The 13,882-nt window shown below is 40.1% G+C and overlaps 1 protein-coding gene across 5 annotated transcripts in view; it reads left to right on the top strand.

Annotated features, from left to right (window-relative positions):
- LOC139765620 (WD repeat and SOCS box-containing protein 1-like) overlaps positions 1–13,882 on the top strand; it is a 193,098-nt gene that overhangs the window by 139,561 nt on the left and 39,655 nt on the right. For all 5 annotated transcript variants that reach the window (XM_071693289.1, XM_071693287.1, XM_071693290.1 and 2 more), the window contains one exon: positions 10,602–10,737. In XM_071693289.1, the coding sequence (XP_071549390.1) occupies positions 10,602–10,737 (136 nt within the window). The remainder of the gene's footprint in view (positions 1–10,601; positions 10,738–13,882) is intronic.

Genomic DNA, 13,882 nt, shown 5'->3' with positions numbered 1-13,882 from the left:
GTAGCATTTATGGATCTGGAGAAGCCATATGATAGAGTTGATAGAGATGGTCTGTGGAAGGTATTAAGAATATATGGTGTGGGTGGCAAGTTGTTAGAAGCGGTGAAAAGTTTTTATCGAGGATGTAAGGTATGTGTACGTGTAGGAAGAGAGGAAAGTGATTGGTTCTCAGTGAATGTAGGTTTGCGGCAGGGGTGTGTGATGTCTCCATGGTTATTTAATTTGTTTATGGATGGGGTTGTTAGGGAGGTGAATGCAAGAGTTTTGGAAAGGGGGGCAAGTATGAAGTCTGTTGTGGATGAGAGAGCTTGGGAAGTGAGTCAGTTGTTGTTCGCTGATGATACAGCGCTGGTGGCTGATTCATGTGAGAAACTGCAGAAGCTGGTGACTGAGTTTGGTAAAGTGTGTGGAAGAAGAAAGTTGAGAGTAAATGTGAATAAGAGCAAGGTTATTAGGTACAGTAGGGGTGAGGGTCAAGTCAATTGGGAGGTGAGTTTGAATGGAGAAAAACTGGAGGAAGTGAAGTGTTTTAGATATCTGGGAGTGGATCTGTCAGCGGATGGAACCATGGAAGCGGAAGTGATCATAGGGTGGGGGAGGGGGCGAAAATCTGGGAGCCTTGAAGAATGTGTGGAAGTCGAGAACATTATCTCGGAAAGCAAAAATGGGTATGTTTGAAGGAATAGTGGTTCCAACAATGCTTGTATGGTTGCGAGGCGTGGGCTATGGATAGAGTTGTGCGCAGGAGGATGGATGTGCTGGAAATGAGATGTTTGAGGACAATGTGTGGTGTGAGGTGGTTTGATCGAGTAAGTAACGTAAGGGTAAGAGAGATGTGTGGAAATAAAAAGAGCGTGGTCGAGAGAGCAGAAGAGGGTGTTTTGAAATGGTTTGGGCACATGGAGAGAATGAGTGAGGAGAGATTGACCAAGAGGATATATGTGTCGGAGGTGGAGGGAACGAGGAGAAGAGGGAGACCAAATTGGAGGTGGAAAGATGGAGTGAAAAAGATTTTGTGTGATCGGGGCCTGAACATGCAGGAGGGTGAAAGGAGGGCAAGAATAGAGTGAATTGGAGCGATGTGGTATACCGGGGTTGACGTGCTGTCAGTGGATTGAAGCAAGGCATGTGAAGCGTCTGGGGTAAACCATGGAAAGCTGTGTAGGTATGTATATTTGCGTGTGTGGACGTGTGTATGTACATGTGTAGTGGGGGGGGGGTTGGGCCATTTCTTTCGTCTGTTTCCTTGCGCTACCTCGCAAACGCGGGAGACAGCGACAAAGTAAAAAAAAAAAAAAAAAAAAAAAAAAAAAAATATATATATATATATATATATATATATATATATATATATATATATATATATATATATATATATATATATATATGTTATCCCTGGTGATAGGGGAGAAAGAATACTTCCCACGTATTCCCTGCGTGTCGTAGAAGGCGACTAAAAGGGGGGCTGGAAATCCTCCCCTCTTGTTTTTTTTTTTTTTTTATTTTCCAGGGGAAGGAACAGAGAAGGGGGCCAGGTGAGGATATTCCCTCAGAGGCCCAGTCCTCTGTTCTTAACGTTACCTTGCGAACGCGGGAAATGGCGAATAGTTTGAAAGAAAGAAAAGATTTTTTTAAATCACTCCATGGTTTATTAAAGAAAAATTTTTTTTTTTTTTTCCTTTTTGGCAGCTCCTTCATCAGCATTTGCGGCTTCACCCATGACTCAAATGTAGTGCAAGCTATATGTTCCTTTAAATATATTGAATTAACCATGACTTGGTGTGAAGTTATCACTGTAATATTCATCCACTCGCTCCGTTAAAGTCTCAAAGAGACTTCTAGCCTTCACCTGAATTGTTAGTAAGCTTAGTGGTACATGTTTATAATTTGATCTTCCATCCACAGCATCAGCAAGTTTTCCATTTCGTGGATGGGCCCTTGACGTTGCTTTGTTATCATCATAGACTTCACACTTACCAAACTTTTCACTGTTTCACATTTTTTCTTTGTCCTTTAAAATTTTGGAGACCAGTGAGTGGGATAACTGTACATCACAAGCAATCACATTAAGTTTTCCTCCTTCCTATTGGATGATTACCTTCATTTTCAATTCCAATTCGAGCATCTGTAGCTTCTTGCCAAACCTGTTAATGTGTGATGGGTTTTTCGTCTTGCTTGTCTTCTTCCTCTTTGGGTTTTAATACATAAATGGTTTAATCCAGAATGAAAGTTCATTAGATTCACTTGAATGAAATAATGCACGCTTATGGAATGGTAACTGAGAATGAGAACTGAGAGAGATGCTGTGATTTACACAATGACGTGATATCTGACAATCACTATTGTATGCTTACAGCCATTAACACTGACACGTACAGCCAAGCTTGATTTTTATATTTGCATATTTTTTTTATATTCTTTTAAGTTGTATGTATGGATAGTCGTAAGTCACATAGGTCGTAAGTAGGGGATAGACAGTACATTCAACAAAAATACCCCTGTAATTCGAAGACTCACCTTTTCCCTCCTCGCCTTTATACAGTGGCACTATACATGCATTCTGCCAATCCTCAGGCACCTCAACGTGATTCATGCATACAATGAAAATTGTTACTAACCAATCGACTGTAATTGCATCCACTCCAGCTGCCTTGCAATATACATCTTGTTTCTGTTTTATACTTTATTGCCTTTCCTACTGTCATGAGATAGCTCAGGATCAGGTGACAGTAGTCTCATTTGATGCATTTAGTTTGTAGTTGTATTGTATAATGTACTGAAAGCATAGGTATGTGCTTTACTTCCTTAACCCCTTTAATGTGCAAGTTTTCCCATTGTGCAAAAAACAACAAAATTATATATTTTTCATGTGTTTCCAAAATTAGCAATAAAGCACACCTCTAAACTGGAGTCACAAAAGACATCTATAAAATTCATCCCAAAACAAATGCTAACCCAACCTTCTTTTCCAGTGACACTCAGAATTCATGTAAGAGCTTCAAGAACTTCTCTGTAACAGTCCCTAACATTATATCAAACTTTTTCATAAAGGACTTTGGCCCAGTTGCATTCCAGGTACATGCACATATCTTCAACCACTCCTTGTTACAAAACAAAATCCCAAACATCTGAAAACTTTCTTATGTAGTTCCCATCTTAAAACTCTACAAACCACAGAACACCCCCAACTGCCTATTTTCCTATAGTCCTGCTGTTGTTATTATCCAGAATCTTCAAAAAACTGATCCACAGTTTAGGCGGCCAAAACATCCCACTTTTACTTACACATCTATGCATTCGACCCAATCCATCCACTAGTACAGTGCACACAAACCTCACATAACACATATTCAACTAACCATAATCCCTATCCTGCAGATTTTTAATCATGTTAGGTCTCATCAAAGTGTTTGACACTGTTCTCTGACATATTCTCAAACTAAGAATACTTGAAACCACCCTCCTTAAAACTGAGAAATAATGTTTAGTCAGCTTCATAGATGGTTGCCAAGCCAGAATCCTTTAAAAGGGCATCACCTCCAATATCCTCACGCTCTACACTGGGTACTTCCAGGGAGCAGTTCATTCTCATACCATTGTCATTCTCTTTTTCATTGGTTTCTGAGACCTCCTGCAGACCATGTTGTGAAGTCCTCTCACATATAGATGACATCAAAATCACATCACTTGACACTACATTAACAATAAGAGGCCTGTGACACTACACAATGTAATTAGAACATTAGCTCACTCAGAACAGAATGTCTGCATCCCCTAAGCAGTCCATCATCACCCTCATAACCCCTAACAGACATGAATTCAACCTGCACCCTACAATTACCATGAATGGACAACCTTTCCCAGTTAACAGAACTTCAACCATATTGGGTTTCACACTTGACACATGCTTTACATTCACTCCCACACATTAAACATCAACACAGAGGCTATGTTAATTGTATAACCTCAGGACCCCATTTATAGGGCTCCTGCAGCTTCAAGGCTGTGCTACAGGGAGTAGCAGGGGAAACTATGGACTTCTTTGAAGTGAGAAGCTTCTCATTGAGCTTGCACTCCTCTTCTTCCATCAATAATGATACAACCTTGCTGAAGGTGACTTTTCACTTACAGCATAACCTCATGCAGGTGTAGTCCGGTAATGCTGATAAAGTGTTTCTTAGTATTTTCTACAAATGATTCATCCACTTCAACATGAACAATGCCTCACCTGCTTGATCATCTATGTTGTCAAAAGCATATATAACAGAGCTACAAACTACACAAATTAGAAAGCTAAGAATGATCACTGGGTGCCTAGAAACTGCAGATATTCATTACTGCTCATTGAAACATAAATACTTCCAAAGCAGTCTTACATTAGTATGCTTGGCATATTCATCACAATGCAGTGAGCATTATGCACAACTTTATCTTTAGATAAAAATCTCATCTGGGGTGTTATGTGTACATAGGTGTGTACTTCCTCTTCCTTTCAGCACATCTGACATGTAAATTGCTTAACTCAGTCTCCCTTTGCTCTCTTTTCTATATAACCAAACCATTTCAGCACCTCCTGGTCAGGTCTTTCAGTCTGAGTGTACTTACTACTACACCTCTCTCATGTTGTATTATTTCCTACATGATCAACAAGCCTTACACATATTATCCATAGATATTTCATTTCCACCCTTTTCCATTCTTTTTTATTTAATTCAGGTGACCAAGATATCCATACAACACTGTTGAGACTACTAATACTGTACATTTAGACATATTTACCTTAGACATATTTACCTTTGCCTAAACAGACACTAACTTCTTCCACGCACTCCTTAGTGAACTCAGGACCATAGCCCCCTTCTCCCACAAAGACAAAGAAAGAATGTAAAGGGATCAGTATGACTATTTCAACACTGTATACAGAGTTGAAGAAGAATCATGCATACCTTAATCACAAAAAATGCTATGAGGGTCTGATGATGAAAAACTACAGGTAATATGAATTAAGAGTTTTGAAGTACTATATGGGAGGATGTTACTGAGCTTGGATGAAATGTGTCAAGAATAGTGTTGGTGAAAGGAAATACAGGTACACCACCGATTTTCCAGCACTCTTGATTCCAAAGCCTTACCGGATTAACCATTTTGCCGGACCGACTGTGGTCACTTAATAGTAATCCATCAACACACCTCTAACCCACTAATTGTAAATCTCCCATGTGTCTAAAGTATACAATGGACTGCTAGAAATTTAAATTAAACAAATATTAAGTTTTTGAGCATCCTAAGATCGTAAGTCTGTCCTCAGATTGTTTGAATCCTGTGGGATCTTCGTCTTGTGTTGATTGTGTTTTCCTAGGTGTGCATCGCCAGAATAATGCAGTTTTGTCTGCATTATACACCTGCTCAGGACTGAGGTGCTCGTTAGCTACGAGTCTTGTAATTTCATCTACATACTCGGCAGCTACTTTGTGGTTTGCAGACTGCTTTTCTCTACACCCTTTATTCATGGAAATTCCATGATGCTTCTTGAAACTTTGAAGCCATCCTTCACTATAGCCATGCTTATGTTGCAATTTAAGTTCTTTATGGAACAATTTTGCCTGGTTCATTATCATGCTACCTGACAAGTCCACTACATCACTCCGACGCTTTCGAAACCATTCCATCGTTACTCGATCGTGTTCAGTACTCTTACCATCTTTCATAGTTTTTTAATCGTCATTTGCTTCTTGGAATGGCTGTCTGCTTAGAATTTCAATATTTTCTCTCTTTGCTTATTTATATCATAAACAGTTGAACCAGTACTTTAATGTCACACAGCTTATGTACCAAAACACCATGGTACACTTTTTGCAACAGTTCTACTTTATCTTGGATCAATATGGACTGGTGTTTATGTTTGACACCACAACTGACACTCTCATATGTTTTAGAAGCCATAGCTAGGGTTAAATTTAAGCGGTATCACCACCAAGAAGTGCAGTGTAAAGAATGTAAACAAGTGCGCCATACACACAATGCCATCTGTGGCCGCCTGGTAAACTAGTCTGGTGGCCACAGTAATTTCAAGTTCCCTCACATGATTTGGCCAGACTAAAGGAGGTGCAGAACCATCAGTCACCGGAAAATCTGTGGTGCACCTGTATTGGAATTGTGAAGTATGCGTAGGTATGTATATGTGTGCCTGTGAATATGTAAACTGCAAAGTAAGGATGAAAGGAAGTGTTTCTGGAGAATTGTGAATGACTGTTTAAATGCCTGGGAGAGAAAGGCAGTTGTAATGGGTGATATGAATGTGAAAGTGGGATGTGATGAAATGGCACGATAGTTGGTAAATGGGTAGTGCTTGGAGTAAATAAGAATGGAAGTTATATTGTGGATGGCTATGCTGAGAGGGTTTTTATTTCTTACAAACAACTTTTGTGGATGAGAAATGTTGGAAGAGAAGAACTGAACAGTTTGATTGATTATGTGGCAGTAGATGAAAAGTTGAGAAAGCTTGTGCTGGGTGCTAGAGTTATTGAGGATTCTTTGGAAACTGGCAATTTCGTGTTTCTTGCAATGGTGAAGATCAGGGAGAAGTGGTAGTATGATGTATGAAAGAAAGGAGAGATAAAAAGGAGAGGTAAAGTGTTGTCAAGGGAGAAGATGAATCAGGAAGGATGCAAGGAGGAGTATGAGAGGAGGGTGACCGAAAATGTAGATGAAAGTGTCGTAAATGTAGGGATGCAGTTATATGTAAATATGGTGTTTAAAATGTTAAGAGAAAGACTGCTAAAAGTTGTAGACTTTGTAATTGGATATAAGATTGTGAGATTAGAAGTGCTGCAAAGGAGAAAAAAGGAATGTATTAGTGGAAGTTCAGCAAAGGAGGAGGGAAGAATATAAGATTTGTAGGTTGAATGTTAAGAACCTGATACAGGACAGCAAAGAAAGAGTAGTTAAAGATTTTGAAAGAAAGTTGAATGAAAAATTTCAGGAAAAAAAGATATTATACTAGGAGGAGGTGAAGAAGGAAGGAGGTGGATACATCATGGAAATGTTAACGTGAGAAGTAAGGAAGGGGAGTTGCTGAATTAAAAGGAGGAAGTGAAAGGAGGATGGAAAGAGTATGTTGAAGAGCTGATGTATATGGCAGAAGATGAGGCAGCAGTTGTTACATTCATGAGTATTGAGGATGGAAGAAAAAGGATACAAGTGCAGGGGCCTATAGCAAGAATGGAGGTAAAGAAGGTGATAATGAGGCTGAAAGTAGAAAAGGAACCTGGAGTTGATGGGATTACAGCTAAAATGTTGAAGTATGGAGGAAGAAGTGTGATAGAGTGGATGCTTTTGATATGTAATTTAACATGGAAACAGAAGGCTGTGCCAGTGGTATAGGTGAAAGCTATTATTGTTTTTTATTTAAAGGAAAAGGTGCTAAGTATGTTTGGAGTAGCTATAGGGAAAAAAGTCTTGAATATACTGGGAAAAGTGTATGCGAGCATGTTGATTAATGGAATGGTGGAAGTGACAGAATGCAGAATAAGTGAGGAGCAAGGGGTTTGTAGGAAAGGTAGGGGATGTATGGATCAGATTTTTGTGGTGAAAATGATTATGGAATAGTATTTAGCAAAAGGTAAAAACCTCTATGCAGCTTTTATGGATCGAGAGAAAGTTTATGACAGAATTGAGTGGAATGCTTTATGGAATGTGTTAAGGATACATGGTGTAGGGGAACAGATGCTAGATGGTGTGAAAGCCTTCCATAGAACAGCAAATGAATGTGTAAGAGTGGGTGGAGAGTTGAGCAAGAGTTTTGATATGCATGTAGGTGTGAGGCAGGGATGTGTGATGTCAGTGTGGCTCTATATATATGGATGGATTAGTAAGAGAGATGAAACTAAAATTAGTGCATGGAGGTGCAGAGAGAGTGTGTGGCAAGTGACAATTCTGTTTGCAGTTGATACTATGTTGTGTGCTGAGAGTGAACAAGAGTTGCACAAGGTTGTAAATTTGTTTTATGATGTGTGTAAGCATATGCGATGAAGATGAATTTGAGTAAAAGTAAAGTTATGGTGTTTGAAAGAGGAAAGTGTACTGAAATGTGTTATAGATATGGGGGAAGAAAAACTGGAAGAGATGACAGAATCTAGGTATTTATGAGCTATTTTGGGTAAGTCTGGTGATGTAGGAGGAGAGATAAGAGCGAGAGTAGTACATGGAAGAAGAGTCACAGGGTCTCTTATTAAAATAATGAAGGGTAGTGGTATAAGTGGAAGTGAAAAAGCAATTAAGGGAGAGCATAGTCCTCCCGACCCTGACTTATGCAGCTGAAACATGGACATGAATTGAGTCACAGAGGTCATGAATCCAGACTGTAGAAATGTAAGCTATTTTAGGGGAGCATGTGGCATGACTAGATGGAATGAAAAGAGAAATGAGATGGTATATGAGAGATATGGTGGCCGGGAATGAAAAGGGGATCTATTGTGGAGTGGTAGAATGGGTGAAACATAATACTTTGAGGTGGTTTGGGTATGTTGAAAGAATGCCAGACAGGAGATTTATAAGGAAAATGTATAATAGTACATTTGAATGGGTTTGTGTGAAAGGAAGACCACCTTTGGCATGGAAAAACAGAGTAGAAGAGTACTGGAGGGAGAGAAACGTTGGAAGAATCATGGAATGATGTATGCGAGGAAGGCATGTAAAGAGGGATACATAGAGACTCTTTTGCTTTAGTCACCCTATTGATGGAGGTTCTTTTGGGGAATGGGCATCAGAGATATAGCTAGAAAAATAGGTTTCGGTTGAAGTAGTAGGTAGGAACATTAGATACAGGTAGTTGGTTGGAACGTTAGGCAGGAACAGTAGGTAGAAGCCTCTGGAAACAGTGCAATGGAGTGGCCCACTGACAATGGCCTATTAAGGGTGATGCACCGAAGGCTAAGAAGTGGCACTGGAGTTCACCAGTTATGGAGATCATTTTGCTGTGGCCACCCCTTAAGGAAGTTCCTGGAGGGAATTGGCATCAGAGGTATAGATAGATGGATGGAATTACTAAAAACTTAGACTAGATTAACTCAAACAAATCAGCTGGTGTTACTAACTTAAAGCCAAGATTCTTGAAGATCAGTGCATTTAGTAATTCCAGTAACCAAAATATGTAACAAATCGTTAACAGAAGAGGAGGTATCTAAAGACTGGAAATTGGCAATTGTGACCCCCTTCCATAAGATAGGTGTAAATAAATGTGCATTGAATTATTACCTGATTCATCTTACACTAGTTTTAGGTAAGACAGTGGAAAAAATGATGAGACAAAGTTGTAAAATTTGTACACCATGAATTGATATTGGACACCCACATTAGCTTCTGCAACAAAAGATTTTATCTGACAAACTTGTTTTAATTTTTCATTGTTTTAAATGACACCAGGGAGTCAAAAGTGCCCTCTGATGCTATATATGTAGCCTTTAAAGATGTATTCAATAAAGCATCATTTGGAATCACATAGGATAGGGGATGGATTGTGTGTGTGGATTTGTGACTGGGTCACTGATGTAAAACTGAATGGGATAAATGGGGTACCACATTGAAAGTCCTTGGCCCCTTCTTTTTATAATGTATAGTTTCTTTTAAGAAACTTAGATTTTACAGTGGCCTTTTTTTTTTATTAATTTTTTGATTTTAGCAGAGATGGTTTACCCAAGACACTTCACATGCCCTGGTTCAGTCCATTGACAGAATATTGAGCCTGGTATACCACATCATTCCAGTTCATTCTATTCCTTGCACACCTTTCTTCCTGTATGTTCAGGCCCCAATCTCTCAAAATCTTTTTCACTCCATCTTTCCACCTCCAATTTGGTCTCCCACTTCTTGTTCCCTTCACCTCTGACACATGTATCCTCTTTGTCAATCTTTCCTCACTTATTCTCTCCATGTGTCCAAACCCTTTCAACACACCCTCTTCTGCTCTCTCAACCATACTCTTTTTATTACCACACATCTCTCTTACCCTATCATTACTTACTCGATCAAACCACCTCACACCACATATTGTCCTCAGACATTTCATTTCTGACACATCCACCCTCCTCTGTACAACCCTATCTATGACCCATGCTTTGCTACCATATAACATTGTTGGAACCACTATTCCTTCAAACATACCCAGATACACACAATAAAACTCTGGTATGGTGTAATGTATTTCCATCTGTATTGGAAATGCAATTTTAATTTTCTTTCCTGGTATAGTGTGACGTATTTCCATGTGTATTGGAAATGCAGTTTTCATTCCTAACAGGATGCAGAATCTTATGCTAGTGGAATGCAGAATCTAATCTTAGTATTCTGGATATCAGCCATTTTCATACCTGAATTGTTGTTGACTATAAAATGAAAATGCCTGCTTTAGAAGACTACATATATTCAGATGTTGCTTGGGTAAAATAGTGCTGCCATACAGTTTGACTGATGACTGTTAAGCAAATAAAGGAACGAACAGTGAGAAATGATTGTAGTTTTTTTCCACAGCTCAGCATCTGTGCCTGACTGATGCCAGTTATTTTTTAGATGGTGTAGAAATTACATAATATATATCTTTACAGGTGAGCAGTTGAGAGTCTTGAACCACATGAATCCACCACCGGGTGTAATCTACATGTCTGGCGAAAACAACTCAGCTGTAAGAGGAGTGACGTTCTCTTCAAATGGCTGCAGTGTAGCCACCATATGCAGTGATGGGTAATTATCTGTAGATTTATTTACATATTTATTCATTTCTTCATTTCCATTTACATAGGGACATGCACCTTTTGCAGGTATTATTATACTGAGCAGCTGGAGTTAACAAATCTCTCTCTTTCCCTTTTATTACTTACTCAATTAAAGCACCTCACACCACATATTGTCCTCAGACATTTATTTTCAAACACATCCACCTCCTCAGCATATCTTCACCTACAGCCCATGCCTCACATCCATACAAAATTGATTATGGTACCATACCTTCCAACGTACCCATTTTTTGTCCACCCATGTAATGACCTTTTTTTCTACACATTCCTCAGTGCTCCAAGAACCTTCATCCCCTCACCTACCATATGACTCACTAACGCTTTCATGGTTCCATTTGCTGCCAAGTCCACTCCCAGGTACTTAATACAATTCACTTCTTCCAGAGGTAAATTTGAATGGATGAAAAGTGGAGGAAGTGAAGTGTTTTAGATATCGGGGATTGGATTTAGCAGCGGATGGAATAATGGAAGCGGAAGTGAGTCACAGGATGGGGGAGGGATGAAGGTTCAGGGAGCATTGAAGAATGTGTGGAAGGTGAGAATGTTATTTCAGAGAGCAAAAATGGATATGTTTGAAGGAATAGTGGTTCCAACGATGTTATATGGTTGCGAGGCATGGGCCATAGATAGGGTTGTGTGGAGGAGGGCAGCTGTGTTTTAAATGAAATGTTTGAGGACAATATGTGGTGTGAGGTGGTTTGATTGAGTAAGTAATGAAAGGGTAAGAGAGATGTGTGGTAATTAAAAGTGTGGTTGACAGAGCAGAAGAGGGTGTGTTGAAAAGGTTTGGACACATGGAGAGAATGAGTGAGGAAAGATTGACAAAGAGGATGTTTGTGTCAGAGGTAGAGAGAACAAGGAGAAGTGGGAAACCAAACTGTAGGTGGAAGGATGGAGTGAAAAAGATTTTCAGTGATTGGGGCCTGAACATAGAGGAGGGTGAGAGGCGTGCAAGGAATAGAGTGAATTGGAATGATGTGGTATACCAGGGGTGACGTGCTGTCAGTGGATTGAGCGAGGGCATGTGAAGCATCCAGGGTAAACCATGGAAAGTTTGTGGGGTCTGGATGTGGAAAGGGAGCTATGGTTTCGGTGCATTACACATGACAGCTAGAAACTGAGTGTGAACGAATGTGGCCTTTTTTGTCTTTTCCTAGTGTTAGGTCTGTATATGTACGTGTGTGGGAATTTATGTATATACATATGTATGTAGGTGGGTTGGGCCATTCTTTCATCTGTTTCCTTGTGCTACCTTGGTGACGCAGGAGACAGCAATTAAGTATAATATAAAGATATAACATTCATATGCCTACACAGACATATACATATATATATCCACATGTACATTTTCATACTTGCTGCCTTCATCTATTCCCGTTGCCACCCTGCCACACATGAAATAGCTTCACACACACACACACACGCACACACACACACACACACACACACACACACACACACACACACACACACACACACACACACACACACACCCTCCAGCGAGGCAGCGCCAGGAACAGATAAAAGAGACCACATTCGTTCACACTCGCCTGTAGCTGTCATGTGTAATGCTCCGAAACCACAGCTCCCTTTCCACATCCAGGCCCTGCAGACCTTTCCATGGTTTACCCCAGACGCTTCATATGCCCCGATTCAATCCATTGAAAGCACGTCAACCCCAGTATACCACATCATTCCAATTCACTCTATCCCTTGCATGCCTTTCACCCTCCTGTGTGTTCAGGCCCTGATCACTCAAAATCTTTTTCACTCCTTCTTTCCACCTCCAATTTGGTCTTCCACTCCACCTTCTTCCCTCCACCTCTGACACATATATCCCCTTTGTCAATCTTTCATCACTAATTCTCTCCATGTGTCCAAACCATTTCTATACACTCTCTTCTTCTCTCTCAGTCACACTCTTTTTATTACCACACATCTCTCTTACCCTTTCATTACTTACTCGATCAAACCACTACACACCACATATTGTCCTCAAACATTTCATTTCCAACACATCCACCCTCCTCTGCACAACCCTATCTATAGCCCAAGCCTCACAACCATATAACATTGTTAGAACCTATGTTCCTTCAAACATACCCATTTTTGCTTTTCGAGATAACATTCTCAACTTTCACACATTCTTCAGTGCTTCCAGAACCTTTGCTCCCTCCCCTACCCTGCAACTCACTTCCGGTCCCATGTTCCATCCACTGCTAAGTTCACGCCCAGATATCTAAAACACTTCACTTCCTCCAATGTGTCCGGGTTGCAACGAGAATGGATGAAGGCAGCGAGTATGAATATGTACATGTTTATATATGTATATGTCTGTGTATGTATATGTACGTATACATTGAAATCTATATGTATGTATATGTGTGTATGTGTGGGTGTTTATGTATATGCATGTGTATGTGGGAGGGTTGGACCATTCCTCGTCTGATTCCTTGCGCTACCTCGCTAACGCAGGAGACAGTGATTAAGTATGATAAAACCACGTATTCCCTGCATATCGTAGAAGGTGACTTGGGGCCCTGGAAATCCAACCCCTCCTGTTTTACTTTTCCAAAATAAGGAACAGAGAAAGGGGCTAAGTGAGCTTGAAATGGTATCTCCTCCGTAACCACTCGCTGATTCACAAATCTTGTTGATATGTCAGGCATCCTCTACAAGGTGGAAATACTGCTGCTTATGCTCTGGAAAAGGAAGGAAGGCTTTTTAATCTCCTCCCAAGGCATTACAGTACATATCTCAACCATGACATGTCCATATGATACCTGATGTAAACTCTTTACCAGTGTTTGCTGATAATTGAACCCCAGACCATTTGTGTAGCAGCAAGGTAGCCAAACCCCCAGGCCACGATGAACTTGAAACAGCATCTCCTCTGTAACTTGTACATCATTCCCTGCATTAGCTAGTTAGTACCAGCAACAGATGAAAAAAGGTTGAATTTGCTCACATCCATTCTTCACATTCATTCTCTACTGTCATATGTAATATACCAAAACCACAGCCTCTTATCCACAACCAGGCCTCACAGACCTTTCCCTGTGTTCCCTAGGCTGCTTCATATACCCTACTTC

Source organism: Panulirus ornatus, chromosome 55 (assembly GCF_036320965.1).
Source record: "Panulirus ornatus isolate Po-2019 chromosome 55, ASM3632096v1, whole genome shotgun sequence".
Taxonomy (NCBI): domain Eukaryota; kingdom Metazoa; phylum Arthropoda; class Malacostraca; order Decapoda; family Palinuridae; genus Panulirus; species Panulirus ornatus.
The sequence above is the reverse complement of the archived record's forward strand: the minus strand, read 5'-3'. Positions and strand labels throughout refer to the sequence as shown.